Source organism: Diadema setosum, chromosome 15 (genome assembly GCF_964275005.1).
Source record: "Diadema setosum chromosome 15, eeDiaSeto1, whole genome shotgun sequence".
Taxonomy (NCBI): domain Eukaryota; kingdom Metazoa; phylum Echinodermata; class Echinoidea; order Diadematoida; family Diadematidae; genus Diadema; species Diadema setosum.
Window position 1 is genome coordinate 7,201,246 of NC_092699.1, and position 22,540 is coordinate 7,223,785.

The 22,540-nt window shown below is 39.4% G+C and overlaps 2 protein-coding genes across 2 annotated transcripts in view; one reads left to right on the forward strand and one right to left on the reverse strand.

Moving 5' to 3' along the window:
* Positions 1–4,562, reverse strand: part of LOC140239029 (urease accessory protein UreG-like) — a 28,749-nt gene extending 24,187 nt beyond the window's left edge. The window contains exon 1 of the mRNA XM_072318927.1: positions 4,343–4,562. Coding sequence (XP_072175028.1) covers positions 4,343–4,397 — 55 coding nt within the window. The 5' untranslated portion in view covers positions 4,398–4,562. The remainder of the gene's footprint in view (positions 1–4,342) is intronic.
* Positions 3,856–22,540, forward strand: part of LOC140239028 (urease subunit alpha-like) — a 57,854-nt gene continuing 39,169 nt past the window's right edge. The window contains exons 1-2 of the mRNA XM_072318925.1: positions 3,856–3,867; positions 21,146–21,250. The gene's annotated coding sequence lies outside the window, so the exon portion shown is untranslated. The remainder of the gene's footprint in view (positions 3,868–21,145; positions 21,251–22,540) is intronic.

Consider the following 22,540-nt stretch of genomic DNA (forward strand, 5'->3'; position numbering starts at 1 on the left):
CTGCACGCTGCTGGTCGCAGCTATCATGCAATAATACGTGTACTACCTCGCCGCCGTACGGCGGCGGCTCTGGTACGAAACCATTATTGCATGATTACTAAGACATGAGAGCACTTTGGGGCGAGTAAGTCTCACAGTGTTAGTTATATGAAACACAAACTAAGACAAGGAAATTCAGGGAAACTTTTGAGGTAATATCAAAACTTTATATTATCTTTAATGTACTCACTCATTGTATTATCTTAGCTCTATAACTTCTGATTCTAGAGAAGATTTTTAAAGATTCCTTCAATTTGGGGGTTTGGGCCCCCTGGGGGCCCCCTGGGTGGGGCATGGTGCCCATTTTAACAAATTGAGATCCTAACCCCTTAGGGATGCTACCTGCCAAGTTTGGTGAAAATCGGTCATGGGGTTCTAAAGAAGAAGATAAAGATGTACAATTTAGGCCCCATTAGGACCCCTCCTCACCCCCCTCCCCTGGGTCCCAAGGGGGGGGGGGGGGCACTCCTGATTCTGCCATGAACAAACTTGAAACTACAGTCATCAATGTACTAACTCATAGTATTAACTTAGCTCCATCACTTCTGGTTCTAGAGAAGAACATTTTAAAGATTCCTTAATTTGGGGGGGGGGGGGTTTCCCCCTGGGTGGGGCATGGTGCCCATTTTAACAAATTGAGTTCCTAACCCCCTAGGGATGCTACCTGCCAAGTTTGGTGAAAATGGGTCTTGGGGTTCTCAAGAAGAAGATGAAAATGTACAATTTAGGCCCCATTAGAACCCCTCCCCACCCCCTCCCCTGGGTCCCAAGGGGGGCACCCCTGATCCTGCCATGAACAAACTTGAAACCAGTCATCAATGTACTAACTCATAGTATTAACTTAGCTCTATCACTTCTGGTTCTAGAGAAGAAGATTTTTACAGATTCCTTAATTTTGGGGGGTTTGGGCCCCCCTGGGGGCCCCCTGGGTGGGGCATGGTGCTCATTTTAACAAAATGAGTTCCTAACCCCCTAGGGATGCTACCTGAAAAGTTTGATGAAAATCGGTCCTGGGGTTTTCAAGAAGAAGATGAAAATGTTAAAAGTTTACGCACGACGCACGACGCACGACGGACGACGGACGACGCACGACGCACATGACGGACGCCGGACGAAGGGCGATCGCAATAGCTCACTTGAGCCTTTGGCTCAGGTGAGCTAAAAAAAAAGGGGGGGGTGGGGGAAGACTTAGTAAAAGTCACGTGACCGTTTGCTTCGACCATGTGACCTTTGATTGACCAATCAGGTGCTGATTCATTCTGCAGCAGATGTGGCGTCACTGATCTCCCCTCTAACTGGATGTGCGGAGCGGTCCGTTGATTGGAAGCCGCTGCGTTCTATTATCCGCCATGTTTGTTCTCCCAAGAAGAGCGCGATCTCGTTGCTGACATACTGTACATTGGACATGTTGTGACGGAGCTGCCTGCAAACTCTCGGAAATCTTCATGGAAAATAAAATATAACAACGTTGGAAAACATTGAATCTATCCCTCCCATCTCTTCTCAAATCCATATTTACATAATATTTACTCTACTTTTCTTTTTATTCTCTGTAGATCTTTTCTGTTTTCTCCCCATCATCGCATATCTCTATCTCGTGCGGTCGATTGCTCTTTTTTCACGTAAATATACTGTTGGGGTTTTTGGGTCATCTTCTCACTCTCCATCCGTCTCCCTTTCTTCAGATTAATACATGTATATCCCTTTCAATATCTATCTCTCCCTTCTCTCCTTATTCCATATCACTCCCTCTTCTCCCCCAGCCTCATCTCTTTCTTCTCTCTCTCTCTCCCCTATCCCTCTCTCATCCACTTCAAACTCTTTCTTCCCCAATCAATCTCTACCTTTCTTCCTTCCCACCCAACCCCCACTCTCTTTCTTTCTCTACCTCTCTCTCTCCCTAACCCTCCCTCTCCGAAAACAAACTGTTTACAGTTTCGTTTTAGTCACTCTTTTTTGTAAAAGCATGTTTATACATTCATTTAACCATACAGTGAACTGAAGACTGACTTTTTTTTCTTTTTTAATTCAAATTTTGACTGAAACAAAACAATTTTCAAAATAAAATTTTGAAACAGATTTTCATGTATGTCGCAATTTCTTATGAATTTTCGCCATCTTCCATAAAACAAACAGAATCTATTTCCAACCGCAACAATGATTTTCAATTAAGGACCTCTGAGAAATAAGCTTGTAAGAGCCCAGAGCATTAACATATGAATAAGCTCCAAATTGAATTTCTGTGTAATACTGTTCACATTTCCACTGAGGTCTTTAATTGAACAGAAGATTAAAAATCACTTGAATTGCATGTATGTAAAATCAACATAACCATTACACCCAAAAATGACAAATCCAAGATGATAACATTTCCAACTAACACCTCCCTACCACATGAACTTTCAAAACATGAATGTAAATCCTTAAGTCCTCATAGGTACAGTGAATTTAAAGCACCCATGAATTAAGACAATGAAATGCATAAAGGTATAGTCACATTAATCATAGAACAAAACTTCCAAATTGTTCTATTCATTAATGACTAATATCCCTTATTTTTTGAAGGCACATAGATGTATTATTGTAATTTTACAGGAACCAACCTGCAGGACAATGCATGACAAACATTTTCATGTAAGGCAAGATATATGCAGAGGCAAAAAAAAAAAAACCAACAGGTATTATTGCGTAAAACTGATGTATTGCATATTTATGTAAAGGATTTACATTGGAAACTAGTGGTAATGACTTGCACTGGCCAAAACTTTGTCTTCTATTGCCCTTGTACCCTTACACATATATAATATAGAAATATAGACGGCTATGAGAGTCATGGCTGATTTTATAAGAGCTTATAAGCCCAAGGGGATCTCAGAACCATGCTATGACCCAAGGCGCGCAAGCGCCGCGGGTCATAGCGTGGCTCTGAGATCCCCGCGAGCCTATAAAATCAGCCATGACTCGAATATCAAAACAGTCTATACAGGTATTTCTTTTATATACCAAGCAGCAATTATATTCTAAAACATGGATTTTGATTGAATATGCTATCTGACTGGTTGAAAAGAATGTAAAATGTAAGATTGCGTTCAACATGTAATTACGCGTATTGAATACATGACTGTAATTAACATTATGGGAATCGCAGCGCACAAAAGAGCAATTACATATTTAGCCTTCAATTCTTGTCATGCAGCACATTAATATTCTAACATTAGTTTACATTAACTTCACATGCTTTTAATCATAATAATGATAATAAACTAGGACACATTAACGGGATATTTTCAATGACTAATTCAAGAACGCACACATATTTGAACATATGGGACTGAGAACAGAAATGGGGGTTTTTAAAAATGTTTTATCTGTGAAAAGTAACACCTTTTTCTCTGTTCCTACGGTCATCCCGATTGGTACAACCAAATGCAGCGCATGACGGCATTTTCAACTTCTCATTACATGACACATCCACTTGAAAAATGGAGTAAAGGAAGTAAAATCAGGAATTCACGGTACAGATCGGCGTGACTAGCGTGTACTTTTTTCCGTCTCCGGATTCGCTTTTGGGGGAACAAACATGGCGACTGTACAACTTCCGGTGACTTCCGCGCGGAATAGGCCAATCACTGCACGTCCGCACATCCAGTTAGAGGGGAGATCAGTGTGTGGCGTGCGTACACGTACACCTCGACTCGTGCTGCCTTCGCTCGCCGCGCCGCGCCTGTCTGCTCGACCGACGCGTGCTGTGATGTCTGTCGGCATGAACAGACGATCCAGGCGATAGAAAGCTTATGTGTAATGGAACCCGTGTATTCGTGAATCCAGGTAAAATAACATTTTCTCTGTCTTATCCACCCGTTAGTTATTGATGGAATGTGTTCCTCGTTTCTTTGTTTTTTCCTTTAAATTAGGATCGCGGGACTAATGAGTAGGCAGGGTACCAATAGTCTGCACGCCTGCTGACCGCAAACACAGGAAGAAGCGAAGAGCTCGCAGCTGGGCTTTTTGTCTAGAATAGAAAGACTCGCCTTCGCGATAGAAAGAATATCATAGCATGGCATGCTTTGCATAATTGATAATCGGTGAGAAGCAGGTTCAAACATGTGAGAAAAACAATCGAGGGACGTCGCAAACTGTCGTTTGGGTGATTAAGTACACTTCAAATGACATCATTAGGCATCCTCTCGCCACGTACGCCCCATCGACAGGACTTCTGCAATATTTATAATGTCATATCTATAATACAAGCTAGAGTTGAATTAAATAAGTGCAATTCATGAATATCATGTGCGAGATTTACCTTTTAGGAACGGTACGATGTCGTTGTTTTCACTCTGGTTAGTATCCTCAGACATCTTGCGCTGAGCTGCTATGAGGTGAGATGACCTGGCGCGTCTCGCTGGGATCAAACTGAACCACTCATGATACTATACTGTAGTGAGAATCGCCGTCATATTATTCTAAGGATGCATGGGGGTGATGGGGGCCTGCTTCCCATCGAACGACCGTACAGCACTTGTACATGGTTGGGCTGCCCTCGGAGAGCGAATTACTTGATTACACAAACATAAAATCGGTGTCCATGCCTCGGCGCACACGTACGCGTACGTCTTGTATGAGAATTCGATAGTTGCTGCACATAAACATGATAAATGAAATATGATAACATGTCATGTGTATAATTATGTTACAGGACGTGTTTATTATCTCTAGTAATTTCAGAGCAATGGGTGACAACTGTACTCACGATGATTGCTAAAAAAACGTAATAGTGTTACGGATTAGGAGGATGGTAATTTTGTATATAATTGATGTTGTTCCTTATTGGTACATTATTATTTCATAGATATGATCGGGATATTTTTGAGATATATTATGCACTATAATTATACTTTATATATTTCGGATGATATCTAGTAAGTTTACATATTACTTTTTTCCCATTCTGATTATTTTGTTTTGTAAATCTTCGATGTGTACATTTATGTAGGCCTATATAGTTTATTATACGTCTGGTATGGTTTTGTGTTTTCTACAAAATAATGAAACAATGATGGTGTAATGTAGGGCCCATATTTTGTATTTTGTGACAGCTTTTGTGGACGAATGGAAATGAAAATCGATTTAATTGAATTTTATAGTACATATTATGATATAAACATATCAATAATAAAGTAATCATGACAAATAATTATATAATATTGACTGGCCTTGAGAGATACCAGAAAATATTGCCCAAACTGAAAGAATATTGCCCGAGTCGAAGACGAGGGCAATATACTCTCTAAAACCGCCTGTACAGGCATATGAATACACGTAGTTAGCACTGTGTAATACCTATCCTCATTCTTTTTGGCCTCGATACACTTGGGAAACAGGTACATACAGGTAAGACTTCCTTTTGGGGCAGCCTGACCTTGCGAAATGTGCGCGCATGCGTACAGGAAAGTGTAGAGTGGTTACTGCAAAATTTTGGGGGTGGTTGTCCAATAAGGAAGTCTTTTCGGGAACAACCTAAATGGGCCGGATGCATAAACGCTAGCAATGGCTTGTGCTAGCCTTTTACTCGAATCCGTATGCATAAAAACAAGCAATTACTTGCGAGCAAGAAGCTGTTGCTAGCAAGCACAAGCAATTGCTTGCTGCCCGCAAGCAATTGCTTAGAGGCCAAGCATTTGCTTGAAAACGTATGCATAAAACATACCTTTTGCTAGTTCTTGCTAGCAATTGCTTACGATTTTCCAAGCTCTGTAAAATGAGCTTGAGCTTTTGCTTAACTGGGACGTTCCCTTTGAAGTATCATTTTCATATTCATGAAAGAAAAACCACACTTGTGAAGAAATTACTCATAAGTAGAGTGAGAAACTTTTTCATTTCAACAACGGGAATGTCCAGTGATTAGCATGCAAAATATGATGAAAAACAGGTAGGACGTCTGACTTCGGTGGAGAGCAAAGAGACCTCTCTCCACGTGCGATCTGGAAGATCCGGGCGACCGTAAACCTAGTCCAGATACTGGACGATTTTTATCATCCGCAGTCCCCACACACTCGGCACCCACCCAATGCGCCCAACCGCTGATTGCGACACTCCACCAATTGGTACTCCCGAAAAAAATGTATTCAGGAGGGGTGAATTGTGTAATACAGTGTACATACAGACACCATCAACGTACGTCCGTACACACGCGGGCACACTACGAATACAGTCCAGGAAGTGGACTACTGTAAACCCAGTGGTGGAATCAGCCAGTAATACATGTGTGTGTGTGTAGTTGTGTGTATGCGTCTGTGTGTGCATTTATGAGTGTCATTTCATAGCTCTTCTGCTATGTCAGGAAATGTTTCCGCACACACATGCCCCTTCAAATGAAGAGCTTGCAACCAAAAGGCGCTAAATCCATTCCGGCTACTTTCGAGTAAATTGATGTTTTTTAATTACACATATTACAGCTTGTTTATTCATTAGCTCTATGCTCCTAGTGGAAGAGCCATCACAGTAGGTAATAAAAATGCACATTAAAAAAATCCTGCACACACCATTTATTTTTTATGAATTTTTATATTTCAGATTTTTTCGGATATAGCGCCTTTTGGAAGAAATCATGGATTTAGCGCCTTTTGGAAGAAATACTTCTGAGTTGTTCAATAACATTGGTATTAGGGAATGTCATTAATGTGCAATCCAGGTAAATACTAGAGAACTGCATAAATTTACATCACAGTAGCCACACATACCCACACACACACACACCCACACACCCACCCAAACACACACCCACATACTCATACACACACAAATGCACCAAAACACACACACACATGAAAATGTGAAATCTTTCCCAGCATGCTGCTTTTAATTTTACTCATAATAGCAGCACACTGTACACCTATTCATTATACATTCCACACATGCAAAATACAACCGCAGCAGCAACAACAACAACAAATAAAATACTTTGATCTCCTAATGACACTTTGCACTGAATATCATGAAGTCTATACAGAAGGTACAGTGACTCAAGGAAAGTGAGGACTTGCAGAGATTGTGAAATCATGTTGACTGATAGTATTTACTTCAGGTGAAAATAAAATACAGGTTGTCATGCAGAAATCTGACTGCAACAGACATGAAAACAAATCACTATGATAAGCCCTCACATTGTATGCTTTACCTATTAATACTAAGAAAGCATCGCAAGGCTTTGCTGGAGGCTTTTTGATTTGGACTAACCAAACATCTGCTAAAAAAAAAATGTCAATTTGCTAAAACTGTAGTACTTATTAAGAAGGCAACAGATGCACATGAAAGCACATCTGTGGACAAAACTCTTTGTTTATACGTAAGTCAACAGCAATAAGGCCTACATCTAGGCATCTGTACTGTGAATCACAATGTCTTTTTTTTGGTCTTCTTACCATGTTCATTTCTAAAAAGTACAAATTGAGTCATTTACAGCCAAAACAGGAGGTTTACCGCATGAAATGCATACCATCAAGTCCATGGCAGAATATCTCAACTAGTTAAAGTGCCTGCCCTAGGAATCATAATGTCTTGCCATAAGCTCGAGTCAGAGTTCCCTTCATCATTGGTGGCCACTGTTGCTTTATCCTAATTGCCTGAGATATCCACTGTATTCAATATCAAGGAAGTCATTCAAAGCATGGGCCACTAGGTCAGCCCCTCACCCAATTCCTGTCCACCGCCTCAATGCACGCAATATCACCTTGATGTTGTTTTCCAGGGATGTTTTCTCCTCCTATCAGCTTACGTTCAATGATGTCAAAAACACACAGCCACTCGAAGTACGTTGCACCTACCGGCGTACTCAAGAAAGCTTGATTCAGCATTCAATGAGATTAAGACCACTGTGATGGTTCCGTTGTCTGGTTCAGTACGCATGAGCTCAGAAATGAACGATAAGCTCTGTGATTTCTCGCAATCCTCTGATTCACTTAAGAAATCTTGGCCTTTCATGTACTGCTATGAATGCATCCTGTCACCCTCCTGGTATAAGGCATGGTAAATGTCATCGATGTGCGCTTCTTCTTCTTCTTGCGTATGAGGCAGCGGCAGCTCAATAACGTCCCTCAGATGTTGTAGCCAAGTTACAGTCTCAGGAGTAGGGTGTGTCAGGTCCATGTTGTCAGGAGGGCGGAGATCAGGGCACTCACTCAAGATGTGTTGAGCAGTCTGTTCTGGTGCACCACACTGGCAGGCTGCTGACGGGCGTAGCCCCCACCGATGCATGGCTGCGTTGAAACGCCCAACTCAGGTTCGAATCCGATTTAATGACACCCACTCCCTCCTTGGGAGGTTTGCTCCTGGGGGACAGATGTATTGGGCGTGACGAGGAGTTGGGCAGGTCGTTGGGTGTCTTGCCAGCTCAGTGACACTTGCTGCTTGCAGATATGCTGTAGGTTGTATGACTTCCAAGGATGATTTGCATTAACCTGAATTGAGAGAAGAATAAGAGAATTCAATCAAAAGTAATTAATACCGATGGCTTAGAATATCTGTCCACGAGTAGCAAACACAACCTCAAACTTCCAATTTTGATACATTTCTCAATAGCTTTTAGACAGCCATAGTGATTTGGAGCAACACTTACTCTACTAAAAGACCAAAAAGAAAGGGACTAGTTTGATTTACAGATTTTTAACATAATTTTTTAATGTTTAATACAACCATAAAAAACCACTAATGCAATCATATCAGGATTATAAGATCCATCAGTGAATATTAGACAGGCTCTATCTAATTCTATCATTACCAGGACAATGCACCCGTGCTGCATAGACCAACTCGAACAGTTAGAAAAGTAGGTAACCAGGTCATTACCATTGCAACACAGCATAAGCAGTACTGTATAGACTGACTTGAATAGTTACACGCTGTAGATCTACAGAAAACTTAACTGAGAAAATGAGTCAAGGTAACTTCATTTATTGATTACAGTTCCTTCAACAGATAATTAGTGACATACTTGTGAAATGGACCCCACCACTGTCTCTCTATCATCAGTACTAAATAATACGGCAGCTTACCTGTTACATCCCCACCATGTGGTGTTCAATATGGTGCTTTCTTGCACAATACAGGGCTAATAATGAGGTATGTGGCCCCACCAAACGACACTTTAATATGCATGATTGATACAGCAACAGGACCAGTTTCCACTGCATACAATGTAGCAATACACTTCATTTGGCATACTCGTGAAGTAGGCCCCACCACTGCGTGTCGGTACTAATACTACAGCAGCTCGCCTGTTTATACTCGTGAATTCAGCCCCACCGTGTGGCGTTCATCGGTACATACAGGTAAGCACGGCGTTGGGGCTTTCTTCTACAGTATAATACTTGTGAATGCGGCCCCACCAAACGGTGTTTACGAGCAATTGATACAGAGGCGCGGCCGATTTCCACAGCATAGTCCTCCATTTCTCCCGTTTTCTTTTTTCTTTGGTCTTCATGTTTTATTCTTGGAAAGACTCCCTAATGTCCCTCGACTAATTCCACAGCCAATTCAACTATAAGTACAACCCTAACCTAACCTTAAACCCTAACCTAACCTTGCTTAATTGCTAAATGCACGAGTGCAAGCACACTTATGTGGGGCCGATTTCACGCTGTTGCTGTAAGTCCACCCTATACGTTAGTAGTAGGCCTACTGGTAATTTACCTTGCTTGGTATTGCATCGCCAAAAAGTACCGGTAAATTTACCCTGTTTATACACACGCAGCCCTGTTGCTGTAAGTCCACCCTATAATATCTGGTAGTAGCTACTAGTATAGGCCTAGTCATTGCTAGTAGTAAATTTACCTTGCTTGGTATTGCATCGTCGAGCAGAACCCGTAGATCAAAAGGATTAATTTACTAAAACATATTATATAGTACTAACATTTAATAGAGCTCTAACGTTAGAGCTCTACACAACAGCCTTGTACAGGTAACATTTAGCTGGTAGCCAACACGTAAAATACATAATTTACATTGATGCACGACGAGCCCCGTTTGTGGTGCCGGTGCATGGTGGGGCCCATTTCACGATTTTCCCCAGCAGATTATTGATCCCATTGAATGATTAATTATAAAATTTGTAATAAAACCCAAATTTGACATTCTACGTTGCTCATAAATCAACTCAACATGTTCAAAGTAGAGTATGATGCCCACCTCGGTCCCAACACCAAGATGCACCTATGGGACTGACTTAATCTGGGCGTCGTACAGATAAGTAAACTCACCTTTCACAGCTGTATTTCCACTGCTTAGCCTTGCATTTCTTCAACACTGCTTCATTTTTCCACTTTTCGTACCACTTTTTAGATCACCGGCAGTCTTGGGTTTTTCATCCATTATGAAACTGTAATGTACTTTCGACTGATAGCCATGGTTCTGTATAGCACTACAGACAACAGTGGTAGTGATGCATGACCGTGAAGAATTGCCATTGAACTATGTAGTGCAGTATCGCTGCATGTAATAGTACGTGTTGCATGTTCTCATTGGTCAGAGCACCCCTAGCTGGCGTGCTCTGACCAATCAGAGACCGGAATAGAGAAATTGGATATAGCGCCTTTTGGTTGAAAGCAAAAATAGATTTAGCGCCTTTTGGTTGAAAGCGTGAATTTCATGTTTGATTTTTTCATATTTCCTCAAACAATTTTGATTAAATTTTTAGTGCTTTATATGCACATGACAAAGATCTGTTCGAATCATGCGAAAGATGGAGTTCGATAAAAATTGGATTTAGCGCCTTTTGGAAGCAAGCTCTTCAAATACATGCAGCCACACTCCTTTGCTCTTGTGTTCGCACAGGCGTGACGTCCCTTTTGTTGAAAACGCAAGCAATGGGCCGAATGCATAAAACAAGCAATTGCTTGTACGCAATTGCTTCAAGCAAAAGCACAAGCTCGTCTAGTAAAAGGTGTAGCTCAAGCATTTGCTTATGCATAATCTTTTGCTTGTGCACATACCTTTTGCTTGCATTCAGCAAGCAATTGCTTAGGGTTCGAACAATAGCGTCACGCCTGTGCGAACACAAGAACAAAGGCTAGTGTGGCAGCATGCTTTTGAAAGGGCATGTGTGTGCGGAAACATTTCCTGACATAGCAGAAGAGCTATGAAATGACACTCATAAATGCACACACAGACGCACACACACACAACTATACACACACTCGTATTACTGGCTGATTCCCACCACTGCTTACAATAGCCCGCATCTGCCAGATCGCACGTGGAGAGACGTCTCCTTGCTCTCCACCGAAGTGAGACATCCTACCTGTTTTTCATCAAATTTTGCGTGCTAACCACTGGACATTCCCGCTGTTGAAATGAAAAATTCCTTACTCTACTTAAGAGTAATTTCTTGTAGATTTATACCACTCCTTCACAATTGTTGTCTTTCTTCCATGAATATGAAAATGATACTTAAAAGGGAACGTCCCAGATAAGCAAAAGCTCAAGCTCATTTTACAGAGCTTGGAAAATCGTAAGCAATTGCTAGCAAGAACTAGCAAAAGGTATGTTTTATGCATACGTTTTTAAGCAAATGCTTGGTCTCTAAGCAATTGCTTGCAGACAGCAAGCAATTGCTTGTACTTGCTAGCAAGAGCTTCTGCTCGCAAGCAATTGCTTGTTTTTATGCATACGGATTCGAGTAAAAGGCTAGCACAAGCAATTGCTAGCGTTTATGCATCCGGCCCAATTGCTTGTGCGGGACAAGCAAAAGGTATAAGCACAAGCAAAAGGTTATGCATATGGATTTAAGCTATTGCTTGAGCTAGACCGTTTGCTAGACGAGCTTGTGCTTGTGCTTTTTTTTTATGCATTCGGCCAAATATGATAAAAGGTGAAAATGCCAATTTAAGAAAGAAAAGTAGGTCACATTCCTTATAATCCTACATAAGTATGTACAGTTACGTACTAGGTGTTTCAAAAAACATTTCCCACTTTTGATTCTTAATAATTCAAAAACTATGTATCAGACAACATTGTCATTGATATAATTGATAGCTGAATAGTGATTTTTGTTGGAGGTGGTTTAAATATGAAAACATAAATCAATTTCATGAAATCCATGATTAATTTCATAGTTAGGTTCCAGGTTTTGCTCTATTTTAAACCCTCTGTACAAACTTTCACTTTGCACAGGGGTCAATGGGACGTGTGTATGGGAGTGTGTGGTTAACACCCTGACAATGGTCCTGAACAATAGCCAGGGTTTGAATGCTTCATTATTCATTCATGGGAAATTCCACTATCACAACTAGTCTTTATTCAGCCTCTGGTAGTATCTGTGTAAAGTCAAACGCCTGCCGATACTGTCGTTGAGTCGCGACAGTGCTCTCCCTATCTATCCCTAAATCTACTATAAAAAAAGTCGCCCCAATGACAAATGCCGCTGAGCTTTTTACCAAAAATGATATCTTTTTATCGAAAAAGCGAAAAATTTATCAGACTATTAGTAGACAGTTGTATTAAAATGAAGAATTTTAGATCATTTATACTTATTCATATTCCAAATTTAGTGATATGTGAAGAAAATTTGAAAATGATTGCCAGCTGGAATGAAATGTGGTGTTTGCAAGCACATGGAAACATGTGCTTACTTTTTCCATGTGCATGCATTTTACCCTTTACCGTGCATGAATTCAGACTAGCAGTGCCCAGGGCAAACCACATGAATTATTGATTAAGCAATCATGTGCCTGAGAGAGCGAGACTGACCCCTAGTCAACAGGTGGTTCAGGCATGTCCATTGTTCAGGGCCATTGTCAGCACACACTCACATACACATCATTGGTTCCTGTGCAAAGTTCAATTTTTGTACAGAGGGTTAAAATTTGACAAAAATCTGAAACCTTAATACTTCAAAATCAATCTTAGATTTAATGAAACTGATTTATGCTTTCACATTCAAATCACCTCCAACAAAATTGTACACTATTCAGCTATTACTCATATCAATGACAGTTTTATCGGATGAATAGTTTTTGAACTATTAATGATCAAAAGTGGGAAATGTTTTTTGAAACACCTAGTAGTTGTACGAGTATGGAATGAGAATGTATGGGTGCTGGTGCATAATATACTTATACATGCTTTCTTCTCTTCCTTGGAGTATTGTATTATACTGTCTCTCTGAGCTTGTTTTTCCAAGACCTATGTGACTGTAGAGATTTATTTTGAACTGAATTTATTTTCCTTATGCTATGTGAGCTCAGACAGATTTTCTCTCTTTCTATGCCATCCACCATGCCACACCTCTTTCACAGTATGGTACACTCCACTCTCCTTCTATACCCACTAAGGCACATCTCCATGTCCTACCAGTACATGAGCCATTGTTAGAATTTCCCTCCACTTCTCCTGATTGGTTTTCCCCGTAATGGATATTTATCTATGCACCCATCCCTGTTACGAATTTATATATATGAATCATAAATAGTAATTCACCTTCTGTTGAGATCCTGTGTTGAGCCTCTTGAATATTCAGATCCTCTGTTGACTTATTTGCATATGACGAATATTTATTGATGTTAAGTGCTTGGACAAGAACCACACAATAAAATTGCTGGGAAGAACACTTCGCCAGCAGATTTCGTCCAATTAAGACCTGTGTGTCAGCTGTGTCCTAAAGGTCATATCTCACCAACGGAGACGTCTCCGCGACGTCTCCAACTTATCAGTCGCAACAGTCGCGGAGACGTCTCCAGCATAAAAGTGGCTTGCGTTCTCACCAAGGAGACGTCTCTGAGAAGAGTAATTGCAGGTGTCAAAAAGTTTATGATGGAGCCATTGCAGGATCACCTGACTTGATCTAGGTAGGATGTCAGCACGCAGATGGGTCACGTGGTTTCTAAGTAGGTCAAACAACGTCAAATAGAGTCACGGAGACGTCTCCGCGACCTCTCACCAGTTTTTCTGGTCTCCAGCAGGTCGTCTCGGAGACATAGGGGAGATATCGCGGAGACGTCTCAGCAGTCGCGGATAGTCTCCGCGACGTCTCTACTGATGGAGACGTCTCGGAGACTGGAAAAGGTCTCCAAAAATCGAACATTCTTACATTTCTTGCGACTCCTCGGAGACTCTCTAATTTTCAGGAGACGTCTCTGCAACTAGCAAAATTTGGAGTCGCGAACTAATCGCGAACTGGTTTCAAGCCCGGTGAGCTAGGCTGACACTTGCACGACTTTTGGCCACGATTTTGTCGTGGCAAGTCGTGCCATTTTGGGACACGAACTGGGAGGCTCCCGCACTGTTCACGACTAGTTCACGCATAGTTCACGACGAGTTCACGACGAATTCACGAATAGTTCACGAATGCGGGACAATCAATGTCCACATTTACACGAACTGGCACGACGATTTTACGCATAGTTTGCGCATAGTTTGCGCATAGTTTACGCATTTCCGGCATTGGCACGACGAGTTTCTGCAATTCGGACGGTGTCGTGCCGACTTGGGCACGCCATATAAAAAGGGGGCCTCCCCAACCCCTGGTCATTTTGGATTGGCTGTGGAAGAGACAACATGCTGAATGCCAGAGACACAATCGTTGCAGAGAAGAGAAGATGTCTATACCTGGCAGCTGCTCTAGGGCCATTCTCCAAAAAAGTGTGCAATTACAGTTGTACAAATGACAGGAATTCAACATCAAAGATTTCATTCATGTTTTATCAATTCAGAAAGTTTGATTCCTTAGGAATACAAAACAATCAATGGGTGATTTTTGAAAGCTCATATTTTTTCTAGAAACATTTCCAAACGCAGAGTCCTTTTTTACATGCTAGTAATGCATATATCATCTACGTTACCAAAGGTAACATCTTAGAAAATCGGTGATTGTCTGCTTATTTCTCGCTTTAAAATGGCAATGCTTATGTAAAACTACAAGCTTAAACATAAACAAACATCATGAAAACATTTAGGAGTCAGCCGTGATCTAATGTGTAATAAAAATGATCCTGATTTATAAAGTAAATAAAAAGCAAGAAAATAAATATATTTCGACTTAAAATATGTTACCCTCATTTAACTTTGTATCTGCATTTGAATTATATCAATAATCTAATTGATTAAGTATGAAACATCATGAATAAGTTCTACACTTCTCATAAATAGCAAATACCAGGTAACATCTCTGCCAGATTAAATACATTGTGGATCGGAAGAAGAACGGTGTGTGGTAACGTATATCTGACGCATCAAAATTTCCGTTATAGCGTTTCAAACCAAACACCAATCATGTCAATAAATTCATTTTAACTTGTAAGAGCATCACAATGTGACTATTTTCGTTAAAGCACCGCACTTCTAAACGTAAAAAAATGATTTCGTCATAGGTAGAAGATAAGATAACCCTTCGACAAATCTTTGAATAATATGTGAAATACAAGAACCAAACAAACACAAATCTACATTACTTTTTATCTGATTTAGTTCCGAAATTTTGTAATTACATGGAAGACGGTAAAAATGAAGTTGGAAAAGATTTCTATGCACATGATACTCACAAATTCAATTTTCCTTTATTCCTGTCCTTAATAGATTAGGTCTCACGAATCGACAAACGATGGTAACGTATGTGACAAAGCATTTATGTTTATTGACACATTTAACTACCGATTTACATCAAACCCAGATCACTCAATCACGTGATTAAAAGAAACCTGATGCAAAACACTATAGACGTCATTAATCCTATAGTCATTTTCAGAGCATTGTGCAACCAAGGAAGTGCTCTTGACTTTAATCATAATACTGAGCTCATTTTATGTAGATAAAATGCAAAATTATAATGAACAAAGGTGCAGAGCGTTCATGTAGCCTATTTTGCTGTGAAGTTGACAGCATAAGGTAAGTACCAGACTTCAGCCCTTAAAAGTCCTACGTTGATTTCTACAGAAAAAAATTTATTGTGGTATACAAAACGCTCACACACACACATACACACAAAACCTCAACAAAGCAGAAATAAAATGGATTTCTGACATATATCTAACGGCACTTTTTGTAAATGCCATAATTCTAAGGGATAGTATTATTTTTCTGGTTAAGATGAGGATTCAGTTTTTAACCTTTTGCAAGATAATCAAAATCCACTTATACTTACTAAAAGTTTATTTGATGAAAGTCGGTTTAGAAATGGCTGAGATGTCCATAATAAAGTAAAAGGAAGATGTTCGGCCGTCACATTTTGTTAGGACCTCTTTCTTTTACTTTATTTTGGATATCTTGACCACTTCAAAACCGATTTTTCTTTAAATAAATGTTTAATTCCTTTTAGAACTGCATGTTTTCTTATCAAGTTGTATAGAGCAAAATGTCAACCGGTTAAATCCGCGCACAAAAGCGCGCCGCGCTTAACTTTGCTGCACGATACATTTCATTGGTAACGTATCTGACATGTTTGATGGTAACTTATCTGATGGGCCCTTACCGTTCTCACACTATTATTTACAAAAATATTAATTTTCTTGAGCAATTTTTGTTGTGTGATTACCTTAAGTATTCAAAAGTACCGGAGCTTTGCTTTCATATAACAGCATACTTTTTTATTCTAAATGAAGCAAATTTTAAGTAACGTATCTGATATCAGGTCATCGTAACATTACGTTTCCATGGCTTCCACGGCCACGCTGCGACGTGCACCAATTCTTGAACATGTCGTTAACTACTCGTGAACTCGACGTGAGCTGTTCATGAACTATTCGTGACAGTCGTGGCATGGCGCGCACTGCCACGCACTGGCACGCATCCTCCCGCATGGTCCCGACAAGTTCACGACGAGTTCACGAACAGTTTGCGCATTAGTTCACGACCTCTTATGAAATATGAAAGAACATGTGATTCCATGAGGAATTCAACGTTTATTTGATGAAAATTGGTTTTGAAATGGCTGAGTTATCCAAAACAGAGCGATTCTAATAAAGTGTGGGACCCACATTTCATTACGGTCGTTTTGTTTTACTTTGTTTTTGGATGTTTCAGTCATTCCAAACCCGATTTTCATCAAATAAACTTTGAATTCCTCTTAAAATGATATGCTCAGTACTATTTCATGAGTGTTTTCTCAGTATCTCGCAAAAAGTTAAAAGCCCAATTCTCATCTCCACCAATACTGTACCATCCCTTTAATCATACCCCGGCACTGATCCACCAGTGCGGGCTGAGCGATAAAAACAACAACAGTGGAACCTTGCCTGAATTAGAATAATAAGCGGGTCAACAGTAAATATTCCACTTTGCGCATTATGAGCAGAAAAATGTAATTTGTACACATGGCTTTTTTTTTTAAATTCACTTGAGATGAGCATCATTGATGTAATAGTAATTCATAATGATCCTTGTAATGATGCTTGCTAGAACATCCATCTGACAGCAAGCCTGGTATCTGTTAATATTAATAGAAAATGTTGTTAATGCATGATGCTTTGCGAAACAATGGGTACCTGCGAAGTGTCAGTGGTATTGACGGCCCATTCTGGTCACCTGATCTACACACAAGTTCATTCTTTGTTTGAATATGAATCCATAAATATTGTTTATGTCGGGGTACCTTATAGGGCCTACAGTGCCGTTTTAAACACCAGTGAAGCGCCTAACTAACTGAGAAAAAGAAAGATAATTGATTTTATACCAATATACTGTGACGTATTTTGGCCTACTCTTATATTCTTGCCAGAAATCACGTCATAATTCTTATTAAACGTGTCAGCAACATCCGTCACACACACTCATTCAGTTGTTCTCATCAGGTAGCGTGGTGCAGACTAATTAAAGACAAGGGAAATTTAGTTCCGATGAAGTAGCGTTTAATTGACTGAGTTCGGTCTTTCCACCCCGACAGTGTTGGTACAATGGTGATATATGCACGCTCCGGAACCTGTTGAGAATCATCAGGGAGGGTTTCGTCTCCTGGTATTATCGGCTATATAGGGAGAAGTCTCCGATAACCGCAACTCACTATTCCCAGGCAAGTATATATCCGAGTATTAATAGGCCAGTCGCGTGCCGGTTGGCCTTGGACGACCTCGACTCCCATTATCCCTGGATTAAATGATTACAAACGGGCCGAAACACTTTTTCGAGGACGAAGTGCTACAAGTGCAAGGGCAAACACTAGAAGGGAGGACGGGTTTTAGTCTCATAATCCATCTGGTGGAAGATACTATAGCATGCAGTAATGAGAGATAACCGAAAAAAAGAGGAGAGAAGTAATAGTTAGAAGTGACCATGGTGACCAGAACAGAAAGAGGGAAGAGAGTAGCTGGACGGCAAGACCAGTACCAATAAAATCTCAAAACAAGTGTTGATGTTATATCATCGGGAGCTGAATTAGCCTAAATCGAAAGACGTCATGGTTTTATCTTTACTCTAGACACACAGCAATGAAGCATAGTAAATGTTAATTCTACTTTTTGCATTCGTAAAATAAAGTACTTATGTACACATTAGCCAACCTGCATGCTTATGGCAGCACAGTAAGAGAAGATATTGCAAGCCCAGGAATAGAAGCTAACTTACCTTGACGGATATTAGCACAGCCCCTCCGTGCGTGAAAAGATGCTGGCGAATCTCAACCACCCTGGAAACATAATGTCTGGGACTCAATACCAGTTATTACCATCGATAATCATTTATGTAGGCCTACCTATTGTGGACGAGTGTTCTTCCGTCAGTTACTGCTGCTAAAGTCGAGGGCGAGGTTATTAAGACCATTGTGATAATATAGCTTTTCTTAAGCGTCATTCAACCCAACAACCAATCATTATTAAATCATGTTGGTAAAGTGGCAGAGTTAGAAAACAACAACAACAACAATAACAACAACAACAACAACAACAGCCAAACCAAAACAAAAACTGAGAAGACCCACTTCAAACATGATAATATTCCTCGGTCTGTCTACAGCAGTATTACGTACTGATCTTAGATTATGAACGCGATTGGGACAACGTTTTGTCTGATACAAGCGCACAAACACACGATGAAGTATCAATGGTATTATGTATTATATTCCACATAGTAAGAATTTTGATATAGGATTGGTGAAGAGCTGATCACGTGATAAAACGTAGTTTTGCCCATCACACCACCTAAGAAGAAAAGTTGGTTACACTCTGTGATGATAGTCATTTTTGTTCGCTGATCTCTTAGTCCACACAGTCCTAACGCGTGATACAACTTATAATTTTGGGTACGCGAGAAATAAAAGTGCGTCGCACTTTTAGCGTCAGTGAGACGATGCCGTGTTGTAATCGACAGCCTACGTCTAAAGTTGGCTCGTATGTTACTGTACCGTGCGTGCACGTAGTCTAGTTACCTTGTACAATTTCAATTCAGTTTATTGAAAACCACACCAAACATAGTCCCCAAGAAGCACAGCTTGTGAGTGGGACCTACTATAACATATATAACAATAACATATAAACATTTATAACATTTATAACATTTACAACATTTATAACATTTATAAAACCGTTATAACATTTGAAACATTTTTTGTAACATATGATATAAACATTTATAACATTTGTGACATATAAATTATACAAATGTACAAAAAACAAACAAACCCTGAAACACTGAAGATAACATGAGTCCCCCCCCCCCCCCGCTGATAATGATATTTGAAATGTGCTAGAGCTTCATTGGTCACACACACACACACACACACACTCACACAGACACACAGAATGATTTGTCGACACTATCGTATACAGAGGAAAATCGATATAAATAGATCCAATATACACTTGTAACAGAGCCTGGTAAAAACAAACTGATTTCATCAGTCCCAATGAAATACACTTCCCACATCCACATCCACCTTACCTTCCCCTCTAATATTAGGACGTTTTCTGAACGTTCTTGAAACGTTCCAAGTTCGTTATTTAGACGTTTTGTCAAAACGTTTTCAGTACGTCTTTTTTGGAAGGTTTTTGACGTATTTAAAACGTTCCAAATGGACGTTATGAAAACGTTTTTTAAACGTTTAAAAAAAAACAATAAAAAACCTTTCGGAATTTTTAAGGACCTGCAGAAAACCTTTTGGACGTTATTAACGTCAGTAAAACCTTTTAAGAATATTCAAAATGTTCTGTGGCCGTTCTGCGGACGTCCAAAAACCTTTGAAAACTATCTAGAACGTAAAAAAAAAAGCGTTTTAAGAACGTCTAAAAAGTCTTATGACCCGTTCCAGAACGTTAAAAGAACCTTTCATATCCGTCTAGAACGTCCAGAAAACCTTTTAAAAATGTCTGTTTATTTTTTATAGGGTATTTAAAAAAATATACCTATACTACATCCTATTCCCAATTGATGAATCTGTATCACATTTCTTTACATACCACCAACATGTTGTAATGCATGAAGACATGGTTACTAAAATTAGATCACACACACCTTAATTTGAATATTCATAAATAGGCATGAATATTCATGATAAACAAACCAATGACGAACAAAATAAAATAAAACCAAATAAAAACGTTTTTTTAAACGTTCACTAAAGACGAAGTCGATGTAGAAGACCTGATAAAAACGTTTTGTGGACGTTTATAAAGGACGAAGACGTTGCAGCAATAATAAAAACGTTTTGTAACGTCCACTTATGTAAATGATACAAGATAATGGTATCAAAGCCCATATATCCTCCATTTCGTTAAATGAAATGAAAGAAATAATTATCAAAGCATTTTTTTTTTTTGCGTCAATGATTCAAGAATAACCGCCTTCTTTCACCATGTTCGCAATGTCAGTGCTGCTGAATCGTTCCAACTCTCGAACAATTACATGGAAAGCACGTAACTTTTTCTTGCGAAGGCTATGTGAAAAAAGGGAGAATCAGTGACAATTTCTGTGCAGGCGAATGGGCATTAACCCTACAGGCTATTAATTACTTAAGTTTGCATAACAATGATTATCAATACTATGACATTGTTCTGTAAAACCTATAACTGTAAAGTTTGTAAACGATTTTTCTCCGCCAGCTCAATGGATCTTGCTGTTTTGTTCACTGATTTAACTGCAGTTTTTGTTTTATTGTTAAAGTCAAATTTCATATAAAGTGGATTTTCATTTACAGTGATCATCAGTACGGTCGTGGCTACTAAAGGAAGCCGGTCGGAAGTAGATCTCGACGTCTTTTGAGACTGAACAGGCCTTTAGATTTATCTTCATTTCTCCTTGGGTAAGTAAACTACATTATCAAGATAATGTGTTTTATACATTATGATTCATTTATCTTTACATGAAGTTTCCTCTCTTTTCCTGTTTTTTTTTTTTTTTTGGGGGGGGGGGTTTACAATGACAAAATGCATTAGCAAGTTTATAGATGACTATCTAAATAGTATTTCAAGTATTTCCGAGTGTACTAGTTCATTTATTAATCTGTCCTCCTTTTTTTTCTTCAGAAGAATACGAATTGTGGAATTATTAGTTTGCAAAAATCAGATAAACCACACCGGCGACAAACAACCTTTCAAACCAGCACATTTTAAAGAGATAATTAGGAAGGGACCATATTCCCACAAGGTTTACATCATTTCGTATCATCACCGAAACATTAGGCCGACAACCAATTATCAGCCTACAATCCATGTCGAGGAACATAATAGCCTTGTCTGGGTGTAGGATGATAACATCATTCCACCCATACGGTGATGTGCCATGGGTCTGTTCTAAATCATAAATCAAATGCGTGATCATATAATTATATATCATATATATATATATATATATATATGTTTATATATATATTATATACATATATTTATATTATATATATATATGTATATATATATATATATATATATATATACATATATTATTGTTATTATTATTATTATCAATTATATCAATTATATCAATTATAATCAATTATCAATTCTCCATCTAATTATGATTCTAACAAAGTACACTGAAGTGCAACTCTGTATGCGATGGTTGTACAACACAGAGACTCATTTTATGTTCGTACAGCTATGAGTACTCACATCATATTGCACGTCATGATTATGTCCACATTCCTCAGTGCAGCATGTATCATAGCGTGCTGCAGCTATAGCAAAGCCCAATGGTATAACCACGGAATGCCTACCTCCATGGTACAACTTGTTGTTTCCGCTTCAGTATGTGCAGCTTTAAAAGGATGTCAACATAAAGCAATTCGACCTATTATAGGCTCTGTTATATATCCAGCCTTGTCGGGACCGGCGTCGGTTCAGTTAAAGGGAGCCAGTCCTGAAATTTTCACTGCACTGATAATTAAGAAGAGTAAAAAATAAAACCTTTCACCAGTTTATACGCGTGGAAATTAAAAACTGTCTCCGTACGCGATTTGTGAAAAATAATTCCTGCAGGCGATCGTGTGAGAGCCTGCAAAAAGATGCGACGTCATTCATGCCCTACTCACCAAGTTGACAACCGTGCCTCTAAGTTCAAATGATCATTTGTAATTTTATAATAAAATGTGAAAGTA